Source organism: Sprattus sprattus (assembly GCF_963457725.1).
Source record: "Sprattus sprattus genome assembly, chromosome: 4".
Taxonomy (NCBI): domain Eukaryota; kingdom Metazoa; phylum Chordata; class Actinopteri; order Clupeiformes; family Clupeidae; genus Sprattus; species Sprattus sprattus.
Window position 1 is genome coordinate 7,737,036 of NC_137923.1, and position 13,307 is coordinate 7,750,342.

At 43.7% G+C, this 13,307-nt stretch overlaps 1 protein-coding gene across 1 annotated transcript; it reads left to right on the top strand.

Annotated features, from left to right (window-relative positions):
* Positions 1–1,348: 1,348 nt before the first annotated feature.
* On the top strand, positions 1,349–13,229 carry dhx9 (DEAH (Asp-Glu-Ala-His) box helicase 9). Its single transcript, XM_080837678.1, has 28 exons — positions 1,349–1,453; positions 1,850–1,967; positions 2,099–2,239; positions 2,352–2,454; positions 2,645–2,778; positions 2,878–3,026; positions 3,978–4,024; positions 4,156–4,292; positions 4,502–4,591; positions 5,043–5,204; positions 5,528–5,605; positions 5,734–5,925; positions 6,143–6,284; positions 6,369–6,451; positions 6,678–6,834; positions 6,973–7,070; positions 7,281–7,494; positions 7,623–7,717; positions 7,893–7,966; positions 8,107–8,259; positions 8,655–8,815; positions 9,011–9,122; positions 9,283–9,444; positions 11,249–11,376; positions 11,575–11,804; positions 11,893–12,008; positions 12,131–12,331; positions 12,481–13,229. The coding sequence occupies exons 2-28, from the start codon at positions 1,857–1,859 to the stop codon at positions 12,929–12,931; spliced, it is 3,921 nt and encodes a 1,306-aa protein (XP_080693804.1). The 5' UTR covers positions 1,349–1,453; positions 1,850–1,856; the 3' UTR covers positions 12,932–13,229.
* Positions 13,230–13,307: the final 78 nt, after the last annotated feature.

Here is a 13,307-nt window from a genome sequence, read left to right on the forward strand (position 1 = left end):
CTGCAAATGCTCTGACCCCTTACGTTTTCAGCCGAACCTATGGAACAGTATCGTATCTTGGTTTTGGTCTGACGCCTGACAGCTGAGTTCAGTACAGTCTGAAGCCGATTCATAGATTTTTGGTGCAGGCAGGTAAAGAGTGTTACAGTAATCCAGGTGTGATGACATAAAGGAGTGCAAAATTGTCTCTGTCTTTAAAAGTAAACATATACATGATTTTTTAAACAGTTCTAAGATGATGAAAACATGACCTGTGATATGCTGGTCAAAACTTAGATTACTGTCAAACCAGATGCCAAGATCCTTTGCAACAGTTTCGACCAGATCCATTAGGGGACCAGCAAGGACTAGGAACCAATGACGAGGATTGTGTCTGTTTTGTCTGAGTTTAGCTGAAGAAAATGCTTTGACATCCATTTTTTCGAGTCACAAGGCAGTCATTAAATGAGCAGGGAGGGGACACTCACAGGGAGCTAAATCTACATATCGTCAGCATAAAATTGAAAAGAGACACCATGTCTACAATTTATGTGCTCAAGACTAAGCATGTATAAACAAAATAAAATGTGTCCCAAGACAGACCCCTGAGGCACACTATATTTAACAACAGAGAATTTAGTGACATAGTTGTTTACAGATATACTGAACCTCCTATTTGACAGATTCCCAAAACATTCCCCATTCTTAGGCCATACCAGTTATCCCCATCTAAAGCCTCAAGTCTGTCTTACTGTACAGGATGTTATGGTTGGCCGTGGCAAAGCCTATTCTAAGGTTCAGGAGTACAACACATTGTATACAATTTGTATAACACAAGATCCAAGCTCGTCAGGTTTAATGTTTCTGAGGATATGGATGTGGGAGTTTAGTTTCATTCCAAATTTGAAAACTTAGAAATGCCGTGAATAAAGCCTGAACACTTCTGGAACAAGTCACACATGTACGTTGTGTTCCAAAGGAACAACTGGGCCATTGGCACGCAGGAAAATAAATCATCAACGAGACAGTTACATAAAATATATATATATATGTGTAATCTTTAACATCTCTGTAGGGGGCAGTATATGCAGTCCAGGAAGAAAAGCTCGTTGACCAGCACTCAAAAACAGAGACAAAGTAGTCGTTGGATTTCATTGTACTATTGTATTAATTTATTTTATTTCACCGTTTGAATTCCACTTACGATTTAGATTTTCTGTCCCCCAAGTGAAGCACAAACCAATGGCTGCTCCCCTAAAATGAACATTTAACGTACATCAACTCTTATTTTGAAATGCATTGTAACTTGGGGTCAAATGCGAACTTCCCATATTTTCATTCATAGAGAGAGGGCCTAGTAAAAGGTTTTGTTTTGTGTTGGGTCTATGACCTCTCCATCGCTGTCGTTATTGGGCGGTTGTTAAACAGTGTGTAGTAACGTCGTATTGAAATAAAACAGTGCCACCGGGGGAAGGTAAGTTCACGCAGCTTCGTTTGCATGCAAACTGCTAGCTGTCGCGAGCTAAACTAGCATAAAACCACACGGTTAACGTTAGCTTCATCCTGGGTCGTTATCAGAAATGAATAACGTTAAAAGGACAGACAGACAGACAGATGTTTCCTAACTTAAACTGCCCCACAGGTCACGCTACTTAACATAGGGAGCGAATGTTTCAAGCAAGTTGGCATAGCTAATTTAAGCTTAATTAACGCTAGGTCGGCATACCACTTGGCGAGCTGTTTAGGCTGTTGGTTTGTCAGCTCATGGGCCATCTTATACCAGTCAAGTTACCAAATGAAACAGTTGCATATTGCTTTGTTTATTTATCATCTTGGTATTTGTATAACAGTGGGTCTTTGCTACCTTTAGGTCGAAAATGGCAGACATTAAGAATTTCCTCTATGCGTGGTGTGGTAAGAAAAAACTTACGCCCACTTATGATATAAAGTTGGCTGGGAACAAGAACCGACAGAAATTTTTATGTGAGGTAAGTTAATCTGAATGATTCAACTAAACTGGGATGCTAAGCTACCACACTTTTGTTGACGGCGTGAGCCTTCATAAATGCACTCGTGTTTTACTAGCTGACATTGTCAATAATAAACGCGTACTTGGTAGGTTCGAGTGGAGGGCTTCAACTACATTGGAATGGGAAACTCCACCAACAAGAAGGACGCACAGTCCAATGCAGCCCGGGATTTTGTCAACTACCTTGTTCGAGTAGGCGAAATGAACGCAGGCGAGGTCCCTGCGCTCGGGGTAAATGTAGTGCTGTCGTCTGTGCAAGCCATGTAAACATACGCACGTATATAGCCGTGACTAAAGCGTAAGTTGGCCCAGAGGTGTTATTAATAAAACTCTTCACTTATAGCCAAGTGTGCCTGCCCCGAGTGAAACAGATGGTCGTAGTGGTTTTGGAGATCTCCCTACCAGTGGACCTCTGCCTCCACATCTGGCTATCAAAAAGGAACAGGGTAGGTTTGCAGTTTTTTTGCTTTACTTTCATCTGTCTGAACTGAAGTTATGCTGACCATTTCACAACAAGGGGTTAGACATCTGCCCTGAGCCTCAGACCTCATAGGCTTATGGTGCATGGGCCATACCGAGTTGAAACGAATACTTGTATTTGTCTTAACCTCTCACATGCAATTTCTATTATCTCAGAGAAGCATGGCACGCCCGGGCCAGGCGGTACAGGTCAAGGCTATTCGGGGTACAACAGCAGTAACGCTGAGTGGGAACGAGGAGCTAATTTGAAGGAGTATTATCAGAAGAAAGAGCAGCAAGATGAAGAAGCGGTAGGAACTCGCGCCAGTGTCTCAGGGACATTTAAAGATTTTGATGGTGGATTTACAGCAGCTGATGTGATTGTGCACTGTAATTTGTTCCCCTTCTAGACCTTTGAATCTGAGGAAGTTGATCTGAATGCAGGTCTCCATGGCAACTGGACACTGGAAAATGCCAAGGCTCGTTTAAACCAGTTCTTCCAAAAGGAGAAGAACCAAACTGATTACAAATACAGCCAAGTTGGGCCTGACCACAACAGGTCAGGCTGGGTCGCACGGGTCCTCTTTTAGAAGCACACAATGTGTGAATGATATATGACCATGTCTGACATGTATCAGTTTTAATCTCTCACTGTGTTGCGTATCTCTATGGGGAATAGGTTAACATAGGATTGTTCGGGAGGAGATCATCAGTTAGAGGCTAGATAAGGCTAGCCAGAAAGCCTGTGTAGTGGTTAGGTGGAGAGTATGTTTTCCTGCTGGACTACAGTGATGTGAGAGACCTTCTTGGGGTGCAGAGAACCCCTGGGAGATCTCAGAAAACTTCCATAAAGTTAGACTCAGCAGTTGCTTCTGATATTTTGAGTCACAACATTCAAACTTCCTTCTTTTACATACTAAGTATTGGCGTCAAGTTCTATCAGTAAAAAAATGCTAGTTGCTGTTCATAGGAAATCAGATAGCAACTGCTGAAGCTTTCTTTAATATCAGTGGAGACATATGTCATCAAGTTTGCCAAAGTCCTCTAATTGGCTCTTCCGTTAGTGGATTTTGGCTCAATGTGTCAGTTGGACAGTGTGTGGTTGGGCTATGGTGATACCAGAAATCACAACCTTACATGTTAAAAACATGTGACATCACTTAGGGTGCACTAAGTTGTCACATGGTGTAACTTGAAGTGGGACCGGTGTGGGCGAGGCTTGGTAATGTCTGGTTGTGATTTCTGGTGTCACTTTCCCACTAGGAGTGGAAGGCTGTGGATACTTGGAGACAGTTCTGATTGGTTTGCGGAAGTCTGGCAGAAAAACATAGACACCACTGAGGGGGCATTGTGGACATTAGGGATCTCCCTTGCAGCTGGCTGTGCTAGCCATTGCTTGTGAAGGTCTGAGGTCAGTTGAAAGTGTCTGTGTGTCATTTTGAATGTCTGTAGAGCAGACTTATCGTTTGGGTCCCTGTGTCTGAGGCTGTTTCATGTTTGGTTTTTGCAGGAGCTTCATTGCTGAAATGACAATTTTTGTCAGGCAGCTTGGGAGAAGTAAGTGCCATTTTGTACAATCGCACTATTGCATTGCCTCTTTGTTCAAAGAAAACAATTGCAACAGCTGGTAAAATAACAAATGTGTTGCCATTTCTTCACTGTTTGTGTTCATTGTTTATTTTAAACAGAGATAATTGCTCGTGAACATGGCTCCAATAAGAAGTTGGCAGCCCAGTCCTGTGCTCTGTCTGTTGTCCGGCAGCTGTACCATCTGGGTGTCATTGAAGCTTACACTGGAATAACTAAGAAGAAAGAGGGTGAGACGGTGAGTAGAATAGCCTACATTTGCTTACTCATATCTAGATGGCTTTTTAAAAGGTGTCCCCATATCCTTTGAATGTGACGTGCAAGTATAGCACATTTATTTCTACTGATGGTGTGACTATTGAGTTTTGTTCGCCAAAGATAGTAATTCCTCAGTTCACCACAAAGTTAACCATTTAAAACTGTGGTGGTGTTCCATGCTCTGATCAGGTGGAGGTTTATGAAGTGAATGTACCAGATGAGCTGATACACCAGCTTCAGAGCGTTACCCAGGAACTGGGTATTCAGATCCCCTTACCGGTAAGTGGTTCTTTCTAAACCCATTCTCAGTCTTTTAGCTGGTCAACTTTGTGGCCTAAGCGATATTCTGGACTTTGGGACTTGTTTGCTTGGTAATACAGCGTTCCCACGGTCATGGAAATCCTGGTTATGTCATGGAATTTTAAAATACCATTTTCAGGCCTGGAGAAGACATGACATTCAGTATTGAGTTTTGGAAAAGCCATTAAATTTGATTTTGTCATAGGTTTAATGACTTGCGTTACTCTTCAATGGATCATGGTCCATTACTGTTTCTACTTCAATTGACTTAACCTAACGAGCCTCTGGAATAAGGCGTATTTATGTGTACTTGTAGATTGTGAAGGGTCCTGTAAACTTTATTAAGGGTCCTTGAAAAGTCATGGAAAGTTTTGAAATGGGTAAGAACCCTAAATATGGCATTGATTGTAATGGTGTCTTTCTACTTCAGCCTGAGGATCCAAGCTCTCCGGTGTCTCTGGTTCAGGGGAAGTTGGCCAGCTTTGAGCCATCTCAGAGGCAGAACACAGCAGGTGTGGTGCCCTGGTCACCCCCACAGGTCAACTGGAACCCCTGGACCAGCAGCAACATTGATGAAGGCCCTCTGGCTTTTGTAAGTCCACTCTTGTTCAGTCATTCATAAATCTGTGTATTTATGCCATATGTTTCTTACCTTTCTTTTTTAATCTATATTAAAGGTGGATGTTTGGTCAAATTCAGCAAATTGCTCTTTAGTCCTAACTGTCTGTTCAGTGTGTGGGTGTGCAAAAAACCCTTGTGGTGTTTGTACACTGCCCTAGCTCTGTAAATGGGGTCAAACATAGTGACCCTCACGAGCCATAAACAATTCCAGCCAATTAACACGTTGTGTCAGGAGCACAGAAAAGAAGGATGTATATACAGTATATATATATAACTGTGTGTGTGTGTGTTTAGTGTACCCCAGAGCAGATAAGTGCAGACTTGCTTGGGGAGTTGAACTATCAGCTAGAGAATGATGAAAACCTCCAGACGGTGAGTTGTAAAAAATAACCTTGAAATTTCGTCTCCTCATTTCATATACATTTGCTTTCCCGGATGTTCTGTTATTTCCTCTGTTAGTATGAATTGTGATTTTCTTTTTCTTTTTTTCTTTCTCCCAGGGTATAACGGACAGGAACCAGCTTCCAGTGAAGAACTTTGAGGAGGCAATCATGAATGCCATCCACAGCAATCCTGTGGTGATCATCCGCGGAGCCACGGGCTGTGGCAAAACCACACAGGTGCCCCAGTACATCCTGGACTACTTTATCAAGAACAACCGTGCTGCCGACTGCAACATAGTTGTTACCCAGGTAAGAATTACTTTAGAGATTCTGAATGGTCTCTTCCCTTGTACTGTTTCTGGAAACACATTAGAGAAAATGTCAGTTTTGTATTATTTATCTCACTGACAAAACGTGTTTACCTGGATGACTATTTGGTGTGTTTTATTTCCTGATCATTACAGCTGAGTATTTCCTGTTGTGTTGTGTCCAATTTGTATTTAATTATATATTACTTTCCTATAAGCCTCGGCGTATTAGTGCTGTGTCCGTGGCTGAGCGTGTGGCATACGAGAGAGGAGAGGAGGTGGGCAAGAGCTGTGGCTACAGCGTGCGCTTCGAGTCCTTTCTGCCCAGGCCTCACGCCAGTGTGCTCTTCTGCACAGTCGGTACGTATACCACCTCTCCGAAGTGTTTCTAGGTCTCTCCATCATCTGTCTAAATGCGTACGTAATGGCATGGCTCTCCCACAGGGGTGCTTCTGAGGAAGCTGGAGTCTGGAATCAGAGGGATTAGTCACGTGATTGTTGATGAAATCCACGAGAGGGATCTCAATGTAAGTGCTGAATAGGTGTGTGTGTCTGTCTGTCTGTCTGTCTGTCTGTCTGTGCCACCCTCTGTGGGGTGCTGCTGACTTGTCTCGAAGGGTTACAAAGGCCTTTCAGATCAGCTGGCTTATATTTTCAGTATTATTACACAACAGCCTGCTGTTGCTGTAACCTTCAGCAGATTCCTGTCAATCTGCCCAACTTTTGTAAAGCGCTCTAATTGACGCCTTTCAGACGGATTTCCTGATGGTTGTGCTGAGAGACGTGGTCCAGGCATACCCTGAGGTTCGCGTCATACTGATGTCTGCCACCATCGACACCACCATGTTCGCAGAGTACTTCTTCAGTGCCCCAGTCATAGAGGTGCATGGACGCACGTTCCCAGTCCAAGGTAAGAGAAGATGTTTCTTCACCCTCCTCCACCTCCATTCATAGTGATTGAACTTTCTGCTCTTGAGATTAAGAATACAAATTTGGATGCACCTCTTGATGTCATGACATTCACTGGTTGTAACCCCCACCCACCCAGAGTATTTCCTTGAGGACTGTATTCAGATGACTCAGTTCATCCCCCCTCCCATGGAAAAAAAGAGGAAGGACAAAGACGAGGAAGGAGGAGAAGATGAGGTATTATTGTCAATATTTTCCACTGTGTAAACCCCCTGCCTGGATGGCTAATTGAGTTACACTCTTTGGCCCTGTCTGTGTGAGAGTTATTTGATCCTCGTACCGAGCTCCTCTTTCATCCCGATTTCCTCATCCCAGCTGTACACTCGGCACACCCTGATCAAGTTGACCCTTTCTAAGCTAAGAACATCTGTCCCTCTCTCCCCCCAGATGAATTGTAACCTGATCTGTGGCACGGAGTACGGCCCAGAGACCAAGCGCTCCATGTCTCAGCTGAACGAGAAGGAGACCTCCTTTGAGCTGATCGAGGCTTTGCTCAAGTACATCGAGACGCTGGAGGTGCATGGAGCCGTGCTGGTCTTCCTGCCCGGGTGGAACCTCATCTATTCCATGCAGAAGCACCTGGAGATGAACCCGCACTTTGGTAGGTGATCCGTGATTTGCTTTGTCATTGCACAGTGTGGTCCCATAAGGAAGAGAAACTCAAAATCAATGGAGAAAGTGGCCTGTTTTAATATTAGTGTGTGTGTGTGTGTGCGTGTGCGTGTGTAGGAAGTCAGCGCTACAGGATCTTGCCTCTCCACTCTCAGATCCCCAGGGAGGAGCAGCGACTGGTGTTTGAGCCTATGCCTGAGGGTGTGACCAAGGTCAGTCTCAATGTCGGGTCAAGAGTGGAAACACAGATCTAACACAGTTATTAGCCACAAAACCCCACTCTGACAATGGCTCACTATAGCCAAGGTCTTATCATTTCCTTATGTCAAGCCGAAAGGACTTCTGTTCCTTGTACCCCCTGATTATTTGATTCTTTTTTTTGTACAGGTGATTTTGTCAACCAATATTGCAGAGACCAGTATTACCATCAATGATGTTGTCTACGTCATTGATTCTTGCAAGTAAGTGCTGTGAAAGGGGCTGTTATGCATAATCATTGCATCCAGTGCAAGACATACCTTACTTTTTTTCTGAATGTGGAACCACTGGCATCTTTAACACAATAGTCTAAGTGCTTTTGTCTCATTTCTGTCATTCACAGGCAGAAAGTAAAGCTGTTTACATCCCATAATAATATGACCAACTATGCAACGGTCTGGGCTTCAAAGACCAACCTGGAGCAGAGGAAAGGGCGAGCTGGCAGAGTCCGGGCTGGCTTCTGCTTCCACCTCTGCAGCAGAGGCCGCTTTGACAGGTGCACTCATTCTTCTCACTGCTGACTTTAAAGGGCAGCTTGGGGATGGGTTCAACCTCGGCCTTATTTTTTAGATATTTTTGGGTCCAAATCAATGATGGAAATCGCTCCAGTATTGAGTTTGAACGCTTAATCCGCAACCACAAAATGGCTGTAAAAAAAAATAGCCCGTGTTGGAAAATCAAGAAGTTTCCCTTCAATGTGAAACTGTTGTGCGGGTTATTTCTGTTATATTTGCACACGTAATGGTGTTGAGTGTCCACAAACCAGAACAACTCCAAACTATTAACCAGAGGGTAACACTGGATCAGGCTTTGTTTTAATACTGTATATTAGTTGCATAATTTGTGTCACCTTGAGTTTAAGCATTTTGACGTTTTGTGATACGTCTGTAGGCTGGAGACCCACATGACTCCGGAGATCTTCCGCACGCCGCTGCATGAAGTAGCCCTCAGCATCAAGCTGCTCAGACTGGGAGCCATCGGCCACTTCCTGTCCAAAGCCATCGAACCTCCGCCACTGGACGCCGTCATTGAGGCGGAACACACACTCAGAGGTGCATCTTGGATCTCTAATATCCTAATGACTTTCTCAGCATATGTCAAATATAATGGTCCTTCACAAATCACCACTAGAGGGCACTGGTTGATCAGTGTCCAGCTTTCTTTTTTAAAACTGTACATAGCAACTCTGCCCTCACATTTTTCTTATTTTAATCAATTTAAGTAAAACTAAATCTAAATTGCTGCAGAGTTGGATGCCCTTGACTCAAATGACGAGCTCACTCCTCTGGGGCGCATCCTGGCCAAGCTGCCCATTGAGCCCCGCCTGGGCAAGATGATGATCATGGGCTGCATCCTCAAGTAAGTATCCAGGGACCTGAATTAATACACACATAAATTCCGTTCACACCGAGGCAGTTTCTTTTTGTTACTCTTTTTGTTACTTAACAAGCAAATTGGCATCATCTAAGAATTTGAAACTTGGCAGGTTACCAGACAAAGCTCTTTTATTCCCCCTCAGTGTTGGTGATGCAGTGTGCACCATCTCAGCAGCTTCCTGCTTTCCAGAGCCCTTCATCAGCGAGGGTAAACGCCTGGGCTTTGTCCATAGGAACTTTGCCGGCTCACGCTTTTCAGACCACGTGGCCCTGTTGTCTGTATTTCAGGCCTGGGATGATGTTCGGTAGGTCAATTACAACCTTGTGCAATATACAGCCGCGTAAAAAATTAAGAGACCACTTCAAAATTATCAGTTTCTCTGGTTTTACTATTTATTGGTATGTGTTAAAGTAAAATGTGCATTTTAGTTTTATTCTATAACCTACTGGCAACATTCCTACCAAATTTCAAATAAAAATATTGTCATTTAGATCATTTATTTGCAGAAAAATGACAATTGGTCAAAATAGCAAAAAAGATGCAGTGTCTTCAGATCTCGAATAATGCAAAGAAAACAAGCTCATATTCATTTTTAAACTACACAATACTAATGCTTACACTTAGGAAGAGTTCAGAAATCAATATGTGGTGGAATAACCTTGATTTAAAATCACAACTTTCATGTGTCTTGGCATGCTCTCCACCAGTCTTTCACATTGCCTTTGGGTGACTTTATGCTACTCCTGGCGCAAGAATTCAAGCAGCTCGGCTTCTTTTCATGGCTTGTGACCATCCATCTTCCTCTTGATCACATTTCAGAGGTTTTTTATGGGATTCAGGTCTCGAAATTGGGCTGGCCATGACAGGGTCCTGATCTGGTGGTACTCCATCCACACCTTTACTGGCCTGGCTATGTGGCATGGAGCATTGCCCTGCTGGAAAAAACATTTCTCAGAGTTGGGGAACATTGTCAGAGCTAAAGGAAGCAAGTTTTTCTTCCGGGACAACGTTGTACTTTGCCTGGCTGAGGTTTGTAAAAGACCATAAGGATTGAAAAAAGCGGACTGGAGGGTCTTCTAGTTCGTCTTCTCTGATTAGTCCAATTTTCAGCTTTGCCCAACACATGGTCGTCTGATGGTTAGACGGAGACCTGGAGAGGCCTACAAGCCAGAGAGTCTTGCACCTACTGTGAAATCGGACTCATCAGAGAAGACGAACTTAGAAGAACCTCCAGTCCGCTTTTTCAATCCTTATGGTCTTTTACAAACCTCAGCCAGGCAAAGTACAACGTTGTCCCGGAAGAAAAACTTGCTTCCTTTTGCTCTGACAATGTTCCCCAACTCTGAGAAGTGTTTTTTCCAGCAGGGCAATGCTCCATGCCACACAGCCAGGCCAGTAAAGGTGTGGATGGAGTACCACCAGATCAGGACCCTGTCATGGCCAGCCCAATTTCGAGACCTGAATCCCATAAAAAACCTCTGAAATGTGATCAAGAGGAAGATGGATGGTCACAAGCCATGAAAAGAAGCCGAGCTGCTTGAATTCTTGCGCCAGGAGTAGCATAAAGTCACCCAACGGCAATGTGAAAGACTGGTGGAGAGCATGCCAAGACACATGAAAGTTGTGATTTTAAACCAAGGTTATTCCACCAAATATTGATTTCTGAACTCTTCCGAAGTGTAAGCATTAGTATTGTGTAGTTTAAAAATGAATATGAGCTTGTTTTCTTTGCATTATTCGAGATCTGAAGACACTGCATCATTTTTGCTATTTTGACCAATTGTCATTTTTCTGCAAATAAATTATCTAAATGACAATATTTTTATTTGAAATTTGGTAGGAATGTTGCCAGTAGGTTATAGAATAAAACTAAAATGCACATTTTACTTTAACACATACCAATAAATAGTAAAACCAGAGAAACTGATAATTTTGAAGTGGTCTCTTAATTTTTTCCGCGGCTGTATAAGATTGTCAACTCTTTCTATGTGCAGTTTCAGACCTGCTCACTTTTCTGTTAACCATGTTATATGGAGTGACGAGTTTATATCAATTGTATGGAAATATTTTGTGTTTTATTTATGATCTTTCCCCCCCTCCTCTTGTAGAATGGGTGGAGAGGAGGCAGAGACGAGGTTCTGTGAGCACAAGCGACTTCACATTCACACACTCAGGATGACCTGGGAGGCCAAAGTGCAGCTGAAGGAAATTCTCGTCAATGCAGGCTTCCCTGAGGGTGTGGTACTCACTGTTTAAAACTAGCAACTAGCACCTTTAGAAAAAATGGCTTTGTGTCATCATTGTTGCGAGTATTGATCATGTTGTAAGTGTTAATATTACACATGAGCTCTGGCCAAGTGGCAGTATTGAACGGTGAATCTACCCTGGAGGTGAAAAAAACTTGGGTCCTTTTTTATGTTGCCCTCCCCCACAGAATGTCTGATGAACCAGATGTTCAGCAACGTTGGCCCTGACAACAACCTGGATGTGGTCATCTCCCTGCTGACCTTTGGCTTCTATCCCAACGTGTGCTACCACAAAGAGAAGAGGAAGATTCTAACCACTGAGGGCCGAAATGCTCTCATCCACAAGTCTTCGGTCAACTGCTGCTTCAGCAACCAGGACATGACGTACCCTTGTCCGTTCTTTGTGTTTGGAGAAAAGGTTGGTTTGTGCATCCCTCATCTCACCCAGTGTGTACATCTTTAGAAAGGGTTCCTGCATGATCTGACCTGGCTTAACTGTGTTTCAGATCAGAACTCGCGCTATCTCAGCCAAAGGAATGACTATGGTCAGCCCTTTGCAGCTCATCCTGTTTGCTGCAAAGAAAATTACTTCTAATGGTGACATTGTGGAGCTGGATGATTGGTAGGTGATCTGATAACATTCACATGTTTTATGCTGGTGTTTTACCACTTTAAGAATTATTCAACAGTCGACTGCCACCACTTACCAGGTATGTTTGTCTCCCCCCGCCCCGCCCCACATAGGATCAAGCTCCGGATCCCCCATGAGGTGGCGGGGTCTCTTGCAGCCTTGAGGGCGGCGCTGGAGGCTCTGGTGGTGGAGGTGACCAAAGACCCGGAAATCATCAACCAACCGGACCCAACCAACCAGCGCATGCTGAACGTACTGCGGCTCATCTCCAAACCTTCCTCTACCGGGATCAACCTCATGGCCAACAACCGAAGGTAGAGATTGAATAGGGATGAAAACTCCTGAAAATACTTTGATATACTTAGATCAAGGTAGTTTGCTTATTAATCTCTAAGTTTGTTTTTCCTGACGTTTTTTAACTCTATGAAAAGCTGACCCTTCCCCATTTTCCATCTATTCACAGATTTGGCGATGGCCCTCCTCCCCCAAAAATGCAGAGATTCGACGGAAGTGGTGAAGGAGGGTTCAGGGGACGTGGTGGGGGCTTGAGGCCAGGCAGCGGCTACAGAGGCGGTGGAGGGTACCGAGGAGGAGGAGGAGGAGGATATGGTGGTGGGGGATACAGGGGCTCTGGAGGCTTCAGAGGCAGAGGTGGCTATGGAGGAGGAGGAGGAGGAGGAGGAGGTGGTTATAGGGGTGGAAGCAGAGGAGGCTATGGAGGAGGAGGAGGTGGTGATGGATATAGGGGTGGAAGCAGAGGAGGAGGAGGAGGTGGTGGTGGTGGTTATAGGGGTGGAGGCAGAGGAGGCTATGGAGGAGGAGGTGGTGATGGTTATAGGGGTGGAAGCAGAGGAGGCTATGGTGGCGGAGGAGGCGATGGTGGCGGAGGAAGAGGTTTTAGGGGTGGTTTTTAAAGGAATTTAATTTCTAATTGAAAAGGATGTTTGTGTTAACAAAAGTGTTTGTATAACAAAGTACTTTTTTTTTTTTTTAAGTCATGCAAAAGTGCATTAGTGCTCCAAGTCCTCCAAGAATTTGTTTAAAAATGCCTGTACAGCTTTCCTCAAATTTAGTCAGCCTGAACACATCTTAAGATCATTTTTGCTATCAATTTCCTAATTGTTTGACCATACTGTTTTGTGATATTGATGTAAATGTTTTCCATGTCTGTAAAACTGCTTTGAAAGACAAGATAAAAATACTTTTCATTCATTTTCTTTAATTAATGTTTGAAAAATGTACTTTTAAAAGTGTTGGATTTGTCAATTTGTAGGACTGTACATTGAAATA

Bases quoted from the DNA above. Each gene is read 5' to 3' on its own strand.
- dhx9 (XM_080837678.1), top strand. From the start codon at position 1,857: ATGGCAGACATTAAGAATTTCCTCTATGCGTGGTGTGGTAAGAAAAAA. The intron at 5,606-5,733 runs GTGAGTTGTAAA...TCTTTCTCCCAG, and splicing joins ATGATGAAAACCTCCAGACG to GGTATAACGGACAGGAACCA. The intron at 7,495-7,622 runs GTAGGTGATCCG...GTGCGTGTGTAG, and splicing joins GGAGATGAACCCGCACTTTG to GAAGTCAGCGCTACAGGATC.